The sequence below is a fragment of the Clupea harengus genome, chromosome 17 (assembly GCF_900700415.2).
Source record: "Clupea harengus chromosome 17, Ch_v2.0.2, whole genome shotgun sequence".
NCBI lineage: Eukaryota > Metazoa > Chordata > Actinopteri > Clupeiformes > Clupeidae > Clupea > Clupea harengus.
The window spans coordinates 4,067,292-4,079,072 of NC_045168.1; the positions used below are offsets into that span (position 1 = coordinate 4,067,292).

At 39.2% G+C, this 11,781-nt stretch overlaps 1 protein-coding gene across 1 annotated transcript; it reads left to right on the plus strand.

The window, feature by feature from the left end:
- The first annotated feature begins 10,044 nt into the window (after window positions 1-10,044).
- crhb (corticotropin releasing hormone b) lies at window positions 10,045-11,657 on the plus strand. The gene is made up of 2 exons (XM_012816159.3): window positions 10,045-10,243; window positions 10,672-11,657. The coding sequence occupies exon 2, from the start codon at window positions 10,692-10,694 to the stop codon at window positions 11,178-11,180; it is 489 nt and encodes a 162-aa protein (XP_012671613.1). The 5' UTR covers window positions 10,045-10,243; window positions 10,672-10,691; the 3' UTR covers window positions 11,181-11,657.
- The last annotated feature ends 124 nt before the right edge of the window (window positions 11,658-11,781 follow it).

The following is an 11,781-nucleotide window of genomic DNA, read 5'->3' on the forward strand; positions in this document are numbered from 1 at the left end:
TATTTATGATTTAACTGTAATTGGCTTTCTACAGATTAATAACTGTAAAAGCTTAAAATGTAACATCACAACATATTACTAGCTGGTTGTCGAATAATCTGCTGAATGCCTTTCCAATATGAGGTCTTAAATATATTATTAATGGTTATCTTGCTATTGATTGTGTCTTTAGCTACTGTTGTTACCTTGAGCTTACAGCTCAAAAAAGACTGGAGAGGATTTGAATAACTAGTAGAGAGGAACATAGAATAATTAGAAGTGAGAATGAAACAAAGTGAATATTAAGTTTTTTTTTTATTATACATGCTAAATCTGATCAGTTATGAGGCTGATGCACTCAATAGCTAGCTATCAACCAACTCCTCAGACTGTCTCGAACTCCTCAGACTAACGTTACCTCAGTCAAGGTAGATATGATAGATAATGACTCATTTCCACAAGTCCATTAACCAACAGTGACCGCCATACAAAGACGTTACTGGAGAGTTAGCTAGTCAGAAATATACAGGAGGATACTAATATTACAATTTTTAATAATTCTTACCGGAAGTCGCTCGAGCTCATTTGCCTATAGTTGCTCACTGAACGCTGCTTCGCTACTGACAGATCGCCTGAGGCTTATAGTGTCCTGTGCAGTTATGGCTAGTAATCAAAGACGTCCGCATGTGTTCTCACTGGATGAGACTGTATTTTTTGTGCACTAATGATAACGACTCATCACGTTTGTATGACAGTGACGACCATGTTGATGTAAGAATTATTAAAAATTGTAATATTAGTATCCTCCTGTATATTTCTGACTAGCTAACTCTCCAGTAACGTCTTTGTATGGCGGTCACTGTTGGTTAATAACTAGAACCAGCCCTATCGTTCTCTAAATTGATAAGACATAGCTAGATCAATTACATTTGAATGGATTGTAAACCCATGACACTTTTGTTTGCAGAGATATGTAACATTTAATTATTGATCTTTGTGGGACAAGCTAATTTTCACGGTAACTCACTTGTGGAAATGAGTCATTATCTATCATATCTACCTTGACTGAGGTAACGTTAGTCTGAGGAGTTCGAGACAGTCTGAGGAGTTGGTTGATAGCTAGCTATTGAGTGCATCAGCCTCATAACTGATCAGATTTAGCATGTATAATAAAAAAAAAACTTAATATTCACTTTGTTTCATTCTCACTTCTAATTATTCTATGTTCCTCTCTACTAGTTATTCAAATCCTCTCCAGTCTTTTTTGAGCTGTAAGCTCAAGGTAACAACAGTAGCTAAAGACACAATCAATAGCAAGATAACCATTAATAATATATTTAAGACCTCATATTGGAAAGGCATTCAGCAGATTATTCGACAACCAGCTAGTAATATGTTGTGATGTTACATTTTAAGCTTTTACAGTTATTAATCTGTAGAAAGCCAATTACAATTAAATCATAAATATAGAGCAGCACTTACCTCATGTAACTTACTTTGCAGTAACATTGAATTTGTCAACATTCTTCTCACCACTGATAATGGGTTTTTGATTGGAACCTTGATTATGTCAATGTTCCACTTTCTTTCATTTAGGACACGTCATACATTTTGGTACGTAGCACCCTGACTATGCAAGCCATATATACATATTCAGTATTGCTATATTCAGCACAACCTCACCTTTCCAACAAGCTATCATATGTGTTTCTATGACAATCCCTGACAAAGCAACTACAAAGTAAATGAGAACATTCTGCATAGATATCATTTTTTTTTGCATGTCCGCTTATTGTAGGTATGTGTTCCTAGGTCTGTATATATGGCATACAACAAGATAATCACATCTAGTCTTTTCAAGTAGGTAAAGCAACATCCTGACTCCAAGCATGTCAAGTTTCAAAGCTCTCAGATCTTGTGTTCTCAATCTGCTTCAGTTTATATGTCTTAACTCCCATACGGCCAGGCTATATTCTATGTTGTTTTTTAGTTTTGGGGTGTATAACAATATCTATCAATTTAACCATTTTTGCAGTAAAATATTTTTATCCAAGAATACATTTCATATATGGGAGACCTTAGAGATGAGGAAAAACATTGTTGGGTTTAGTTCTACCTCCGGTAGGGGTATCTCAAAAACTAAAGCCCTTTTTGACAGTTTGTCACTAGGCTACTTCCCTGTGTAGTCTCAACAAGAACTGCGTCACGAGCGAAATGCACTGTGCCTTCCCAGTGCTTTTTCTTGGGCAGTCGCCTGTGCGTTCAAGCATCGTCACTCCATTATCTGCGCTGAAGGACACATATTCGCCAGAGCTGTCATCAGTGGATGAAGACTGCGTGTGATCATGCAAAAGCCCTACAACAGAACGGACAGGATGCCTGTCGATTAGACACATGCAAGCATGCTTCCGCAACAGTGTTTCTTGGGTAACATTCTTTCATGTCAACCACCGTGTGGAATGATGTATGAAATTCTTCAGATTTCCTTTCAAGCTTCTTCCAAGATGAATATATTTTCAAACTGATGAGTAAGCCACTAAAATGTCATGTCACAACAAAGGTGTGACATCCGTCTCAATCACACTAGTCAATTATGCTAACAGATTTTTAACATGTAATTCAAAGGTCACTTTACATATCTCTTAACACAAAAAAAACCCACACTCAGTCCCCTGAAAATAGAAAGCTCTCCATTCTCAAGTGAACAAATTAATAAAGGAACAAAGCAGAAGGGCATCAGAGTGTTGTCGAATCGTGAGCGAGATGGACTAATTCTATGCTAATCAGCTGAAGCTCTTGAAGCAGGGCAAAGAGACAGAGGCGATGTAGCATTCACCATGAGTGCCCAAGGAAGAAAAGGCCAAGCACCATTGATTTAGCTGTCATTAAATGTTGATCAAGGAACGGATATGCAAAATATTCTCAGGCCGGCAGGTAGGGCGGTGCACACAAACTATTTATAAATGGGTTCTGTGGCCGGGGAGAGGGAGATGACAAGCATGGTGGTTGTAGTGCACCCTGATGTTGATGTCTAATACATAGGCTATAGGTTGTTGGGTATGATTCATTGCATGTGACATTGACAGGTTTGGCTGCTGTGGGAAGTCCCCAAGCAATACAATAGGAACATTTTCTCCACTGTTTAGCTAGCATTAAACAGGTAGCAACTCACACCGGCATGGATGAGGCCTGTATCTGGTGGAGGGTCCTGCAGGGTATTTTGAGAAACAACTGAGGTCAGAAATAAAAGTGTGTCAAGTCGATGAAGGCATGGCAACGAAACGGCTGTTGTAGTTTAGTTGTTGCTGCTGCTGTGATCTCTGTTATGTTTTCTACTCAGTCCGTAAAGCCTCACTGCACACTATGACAGGAAATGAAATCACACTTGGTGCAGATCACTGAAACATAAAGAGAATATGGATTGGTTACCATTATGTGGTTTGTGCACTTTGGATTCACATTTTAATGCATCATCTTTATTTAGAGGATGTCATTGCACACGGACTACTCAGATTAAACTATGCTTCCGCTTCAAGAATTAAATAACTAAAATATTCGGAAAGTTATGTTTTAATATATTTTAGTAATATAAACATAAGCAATGAATTAAAATAAATTGTTTATAAATACAAACAACATATGTAATCGCAGTCGTATGTTGTTAGCGCATGTTCTTGTTGTAATTAGACGTTGTGTGACATGATCAAAGCAACAGCTGGTCTAACATAAGGAACCAATGGCCAAAGGGTCTGTCTCTCATGGCGATCACTGTTTAGATTAGTGAGTTGGAGCCCTCGGGTCCTCATTGTGCTCTATTGTTCTATTAATGCACATAACTCAATGAATTTGCAATCCTAACATTATACAAAACAGTCGTTCTGCTGGGTCTGGCATGGATCATTGTTCATCAGATGAAGAGATTATGTAATAATGGCACTGAAGTGATCTGAGTGGTCTGGAGATGTTTTGACTACATATTTGCATGTTTAAGTGAAAGCGCTCCCTGGCTAGATAGCTTGAGGTGGAATTCTCCAAAGCGCAGGAAAAAGTGCTCCATCTCCAAGCCTGATTACATGATAGCAAGTTGTGTGTATGTCTGGCTACTGACAGGATTTAAAATAGGACACTCAGGAAGTCCATATGGTGAAATTTGGAGGGGGGTTGGGGAGGGGGGGTGCAGATAAAAATAGGTAAAATACAACCACTTGATCATTAATCATTGTCATAATTTGTATCACTATGTCATTGCTGTTCATTGCTTATAGCAATTCGATAGCAGTAACTTTCTTGGCACTAGTGCAAGTTTGACACATTTACTGACTTTCCACATGAAAGTGGCTAATCCGTGCGTCACATCATCTATATGCTTCATTTTGAAGAGTACAAAGTGTACCAAGACCTACTGTTCATGCATGAGTACAGTGATTGCATCAGAAACTAGAAGTGCATTCGGAGAACGCAGACCTCCGCCAAGGCCAAAAATGCCATTTTTTACAATGTTGAAGAAAGTGACGAAACATTCCTGGATCCCCCCCCTGATCCAGATCTGGTCCAACCCACCGCTGGACCCACACTACACCCCTCCACCAAGTGTCATGAAAACTGGCATTTACTTTTGTGTAATCTTGCTGACAGACAGACAGACCGTAATGAAAACATTATCATAAAAATGATTCCCAATGGCAGTGGATGTCTGCAATGGATTTTAGGCCATACCAGATATGGGCCAAAGCCTGGCTGGACCTCAGCTGCTGTCTGGGTATGGCCTGTACATACTGTATTTCCCTGCCTCAAGGAGGTTATGTTTTCACAACAATTTTCTTTGTTTGTCAGTAGGATTACGCACAAACTGCCAGCCCGATTTTAATGAAACTTGGTCTAGGGGTGAAGTAGCCTATGGACCAGAACCCATTACATTTTGGAGCAGATCCGGGTTTCCATTGGCCTTGGCGGAGGTCTGCCCTTCTAGTGAAATGTATATACATTTACTGATACTCTGCACCTTGATGTTTCTTGATCCCAATACTCTGATTTGCATTCCACAAAGGGACAGATTTTATAACTGACCCAACACACCTCAGAACACATCTTTATTTTTATTTCTTTTAGGGTGATCGAGAAACCATCTTGTGAAAAGGTTCTATTTATGTGACTCCTTCCAAGCTGACCCATATGCACGTTATGAACAACAAGCATGCACATGAGTGTAGGCGGTTAAGCAATTGTGATCCTTTGATACGCCTGAACAAGTCATAGGCCGTAAAATGGTCAAAATCGAAACATAGCAATTGTCTGTGCTGTTGTGACCTAGATTTTGTGTATGATTACTCTGAGAAAAAAAAGTCAGGTACGGTTTCCTCAGACAGCTTGGCCATTTCTGAGGTTGGGAAGTTGAAGTTGGAAGGTAAACCACAAGTAGAAGGAACTTCTAATTTAGGAGGAAATCAGCCAAACAAGGTTGTGGAAGTCATTAAAATTGCAACAAGTGGTAACAACAATTCTCAGGGGAGAAGGATGAAAAAAAGGGGAAACTTCATGTTTCAAATATGAAAATCAAGACACTGTTAGTTCAAACATATCTACAGGAGGATTCCCTCTCCCAAAATACTAACCAGAACCCATACAAAAATTAATCCTTTGCTGTATGCTGGCACCTTCATAAGGAGGGTTCTGTGTTTGCCCAAAAGAAGTATCAAAACACTACAGGTTGAATGGCTGGTTATTTATGTTTTTGGTCTGTGAAGGGTAATTTTGATGTGACTGCACTGAAGACAATACACATCTGAATAAAAAGCAAGGTCAGGTTAGCACATCACTGATTACCATCATCAGTTCACCTCCCCTACTGATAATTGTCTGATACTGCTAATCAGACATGACTAATGTAGGCAGAGGAGCTCTGTCTTGGAGGTCCCTATGTTCTGGTCAGATATATCTAGTCATGGATGGGCTTCCACTGCATTTTTTGTAAGGATGTCACCGGGCCAACCATTGATCCTTGTTGCCCTTTGTTGATCATTTGTTTGAGCACAGGTCACCATTCATTATGACCGCCGCTGCTCTGTGTTGTGTAGTGTTTGTCAAAGTTTATATATTTATTTTCCCCTGATTTTTGGTCGACAGTACTTAGATTTCACCAATCCACATAATACTTGCCATGATTGTAGCCCCACCTGGCCAATATGGAATATAAGGTTTGTGTCCCAAGGTGGGCGTGTCCATTTGTGCTGGCGCCCCCCTGAAGTGGGGTAGGCCAATAGTTTGACACCTGTTTCACAAACAAATTACACATTTTTAATCGAAAGTTGCCTTCTAGGAGGGGCATGACCCTATTTCATTACAATTTATTTGTGCAGTAGCACCACCTAGTACATATCTACCAATTTCTTGTGATGTAATGGTTCAAAGTTCACGAAATTTGACACACTGCATCACTACCACATTCTTTGGATGCACGCCAAATTTGTGAATTTTCATTCACGGTTTCGCCAAAAATTACAACTTTTTATTGCAGGTTGGCTTCTAGGAGGTTCATTACACAAGCGCATTATGATTAACTTTGTGACGTAATGTCACCTAGTGAATGATGTTCAATGCATAAATGTATGCAATGCAAAAACACATCACTAGTCAATATCTTTATATCATAGATAAAGGTAAAGGTTTTCATAAAGGTTTTCACTCAGTTCACAGAATTCTGTTCATATTTGTCCAATTTACAGTATTGAAGCAACTTATAAGTACTTAATATTTAATACTTTATTTTACAGTAAAATTTTGTTGAAAATGTTTGTATCAAATATGATACAGCAGGTATTTAAGGTAAATATATCAAGTCCGAAATATGACAGCAAGTATATTATTTACAGTAATTTATCTGTAAATCCCTCCATATGTCTATTTATTGTAATTCATGATGCTAACAGAAAGATCATATCTCAGCAACACTTTAATGTCACAAAACTTGGCATATGGACTCAGGACACTTTCCTGAGGTGGCGCAAAAATGTTGACTCATTGTAACTCTAGGGAGTGCTGTGATTTTGTTTGGCCTACAACAAGGCACAATAGAAAAGTTGTAAAAAGATTCCTGTTTGAAAAAAAGAACCAACCCACATGAAATATTTACATCGTTATATTTACCTGTGTGTTAGCTTCAACAATCTTGGGTGCAATGACACCATGCCATGCCATGCATGATATGAGACATCGAAGCAGAGACATTTTTAACGTTCGTGTTGTATTCATAAATACTACTAATATAAATCAATACATGCACTGGATTGTAGTTTTTCATTATTAGTGGGATGTGGTATGTGGTAGAAAAGCTATGGAATCTCTTTGAGTTGGATGTAAGTAGTTAAAAAACATCACATGAAGACATAAATCACAGGTGAAATACAGTCATGGAGAAGAAGTAATTAATTAATTAATTAATGAATTAATTAATTAAAAATGAAATATTAATCACGCAACCACACGCTCCACTCATATCCAACACACAACAGCTGTTAACTGGCTTCATGCTACTGTTGAATATTCGTGGATTTGTGTGGCCAACACGTACTGCCGACAGTATTTACCAGAGTCACATTGTAAAACATGTGGAGACGGAATGATGAATATATATCCACATTTATCTGCCCTCCCACTGGGTATTCCACTGCATTAAAATTCATCGTTGTCCTATCATGTAATACACTGAATTGGGTGTCTGTCAAGGATTACAATGCTCTTCTGTTGACACGCATTTAAGCAGATGCCTAAAGCATGAATCCTGGATTGTCTTGATTACATTTGAGGTAATAAATCTTACATTCTAGTAGACCACCACTGATTTAAGAGCCAGTTCTACTCTATGGGAACACATAATATTAGCAGTACCATAGTTAACATCAACATGTTACAAACAGTTATAATGACCCCAAAGTCTGTTGATTTGTGAGGCTTGTTTCTCTAACAAGATATCACTAATGAATGTGCATTAGTCACAAAACATAATATTGCCAGTAGACAACTGTGATTTACATAACTGTTTTGATGCAATGATGAAAATTCATGTGTTAGCTATCTAACTATCTAGCTATCTAGTCTTCTAAGCTAGTTTATCATTCAAAGCACACTGATTGCAGCCTTCTTTTAATAAGTCCAACCTAACATTTCAGTCACAGCCTACCAGGTTCCACATTGGATTCCCATTCCTCAGGAGATCAAGGTCTATCTTCTCTAATATGCTTTGTATTATTTCATCAGTAATTTTGTCAAATATAATTTAAGATACTTGATGTTATGTTGAGGAGAGGATGATGTTATGTAGAGGAAGGCAGCAAGAATTACATGTAACCTACAGCCATTTTAAAGCTACTGCAAGCATGGCAATGCAGAGTCTGTGTCTCTGCCATCTATCACAGAGTTGACATGGGATGCTGATTTGAAAATGCAGTGCCATGTATGACCTTGAGGATGGTCTGTCCTTCTGCTAGTAGTGCAGTATGTGAAAGTTGTGTCATAATCAGAATCCATGCACTTCCCATGACCTCAACTGACACGACCCCTTGAAGAGCATCGCTTCTCTCCAATCTATACAAAGATTGCCACACTCACAACCCTTTAAATTCACAGGGAGACGCAACAAAACACAGTGTGTTAATAACACACCTTCAGCAAGAACTCAGTGTACAACATAATGACTTGATGTCGCTACTGCTTTCAGCCCATGCAATTTGTTCATAATTGTCATGCCACAGTGGGTTGCACAAGCACCACACAAAAAATACATAGCCCGAAGAGTGCTCTCCCTTCAACTATAAAAAAGCATTACAATTGACTATTTCATGTTTGCCTGTCATCTAAATAAATAAACAATAGATGCGGTCACTTACTACTACTGGATTATTTTCTAATAAAAATCAATTTTCCCATTAATTGACATTAGAAGCTGAAGCGCAAACAAAGAAATACAATTTTCTTAATTATTGTTATTTTTTTCATCTACGGCCTTGAGTGTGACAGGAGACTGGTATCCTTTTGGGAATCCTTAACTAGTTGAGGACAAGTCTCTAATCAGTAACTGTGGCATCTGGGGTAACAATCCCAGCCTTTCAATGAGCATTATTCTAGAGGGAGATTGGGGTTTGGGCGTGGAAGGGGTAGGGGGGAGGTTAGGGGGGAAAGCGACGGCCTGCTCGGCATGCTGGGAGCAGGCTTGATGCTGGTCTGTCGCGCTCCATCTTAAGGAGGCGGCTCTGGACAGCGGCTATCGGCATGAGGGGACAGAAACAGACAGCAGTGACTGAGACAATGACGCAGACGGCCGGCGAGCATCACTAATGAATCACTCCTCTGAAGCCTCTCTGCCTGTGTGTGTGTGTGTTCGTGCATGTGTGTGTGTGAGAGAGAGAGTGTATGTTTGTGTGTGTGTGTGTGTGTGTGTGTGTGCGTGCGTGTGACGTATGACAGGGTCGGTCTTTAAAATTCATCACCAAAGCCATTCAGCTAGTTTAGTTTAGTTTTAGTTTGGATTGGTTTGTTTTTTTAAGTTTGGAGTTAATTAAGCAGATTCATCAGTGGTTTGAAAAGTCTGCCTTGTGCCAGTAGAGTGCTTCTGTGAACTTTGCCTGATGATGAAGGGGGGACCCTTTTTTGTCTGTCAAGATTCATTCTAAGAATCCTTGAGCCAAGCACTTGCTCTGATGTGCAAAAAAAGAGTATGAAATTCAGAGTGATGTTTCCTTGGTTTGATTTGTGTAACTGAGCTTGATAACATTTATGTTTATTTACACGGCTCTGTTTATCAATTTAGATTGCTCACATTTGTTGATCAGTGTTTTATCTGATCAGGTAAGAAACTGCCCAGTTTTTGCATAAATGAAAATATTACATGAGAAAGACTACTCTGAAAGGTAAAAGGTGGCAGAGAATACCTCACCACCACCACCTCTCCTTCACAACATGTTTGTTTGTGTGTGTGTTAGAGAGAGAGAGAGAGAGAGAGAGAGAGTGCGTAAGAAAGAGAGAGAGGTCTTTTATGACTCACCTCATTCAATCTAGAGAACTTGCGTCCATTCAAGTCCACTCGTCTCCAATGCGCAGACGCAAGTGCTAACGTGACACTTGTCGCAAATGTCGGCTATATAAATCCAACCTAAACATTCAGTCTTTTGAAGACATCCTCACAAATATATCCAGATAGACCACAGGTAAAACAGACATTCGTCTTGCCAGGTGTGCATTCTTCTGGGGAAGTTGACTGCGCGATACACAGGTATGAAACACATTTTCTGGAGCACCTTTACAACGAATTCGTAGGTTATTTCATTTAATCTTTTTTTAAAGTTTATACTGTCAAGTACACAAAAACTTTTGCAGCATTTTCTGTCTCAATTTTGGGCACATATGTCTCAGTTGGTAACTGCCCATTTATTTCACTGCTATAATCGTATGTTCCTACTCAGTCTATCTTTTGTGTGAGTACCGTCAGAACTTTGGACAAGTGTTTAAATTGACCGTACACTGGGTTTTTGTGCACACAAAGTCTACTGAGTAAATGTATTCGCAGTGTTTGCTGTTCGGTGCTTAATATTATGTTGTCAGAGCACAACCCATTTCTGGTTATTCGTTCTGCGTAAAATACAGCTCAGAGGTTTTGGAGAGGGCAGCGTCAACATGATCGCCTTTCTTTTGCATTCACAGATTCCCTTTGCTTCCTTGTCATGAAGCTCAATTTTTTTGCCACCTTCGTCCTCCTCGTTGCCTTTCCACCTCGATATGAATGTAGAGCGATCGACAGCCCCAGTCAGCAAGCTCCTGGCACAGAGCACGACCCTCAGCAGTCCCTTCCCATTTTGGCACGTGTGGGAGAGGAATACTTCATACGACTGGGCAACGAAAATCCGAATTCACCTCTGTCAGCAACAAACATGTATTCCGAAACCTCCCCGTCAGTCTTCAAAAGAGCTCTCCAGCTTCAGCTAACGCAACGTCTGTTACAAGGCAGAGTTGGTAACGTGAAGCGGCTAGTCGCCAATTACGCACAACAGCTAGACGACTCGATGGAGAGGGAGCGACGGTCGGAGGAGCCTCCTATTTCTCTGGATCTCACCTTCCACCTGCTCCGAGAAGTACTAGAGATGGCAAGAGCTGAACAATACGCCCAGCAAGCGCACAGTAATCGGAAAATGATGGAACTCTTTGGGAAGTAAAATTGAAATCCGCCAAAGAAATTTTTACATTTAGCACAAAAACATAATATGTACTATAGTGCTGCTTTTCCATCCATTTATTTATACTGTATTTATTTATTTATTTTTTGGTAGATTTACGCTCAAGTCAAGAGCAGAAATGTGGAATTGTAGCCTAACGCAGCCTGGTAATCAAGTAGAAACATAAATGCGTGAGTCATCACTTTCGGTAATTGTTGTAAAAGTGCTTAACAAAATGTAGCCAATATACAATGAGTTTAATTTTCTATAGTATAAATCATTTGGGTTTTGAGAGCCAGACAAGGCTGTATACTATTCAAAATTATATTTTATCTGATATTTTATTTCATTGTACATTACATTGTGTAAGTTTGTTAATAAACTGATGAGCAACCAGTATTTTTGTTGTGCAAGAGAATGTCTTATATTTATATTTTTCAATAAAAAATGAAAAGCCATTTTTACACTTCTTTGTCGAGCTTTTTCAGGGGCATTTCACGGTCTTATTTGGACAAATACGATTTGATTATCCGCGCGCCCAGAGACCAGCCTAAGTAAACGCCATTAACTGAATAATCAGCCTTAGCCACAAACAGTCAGC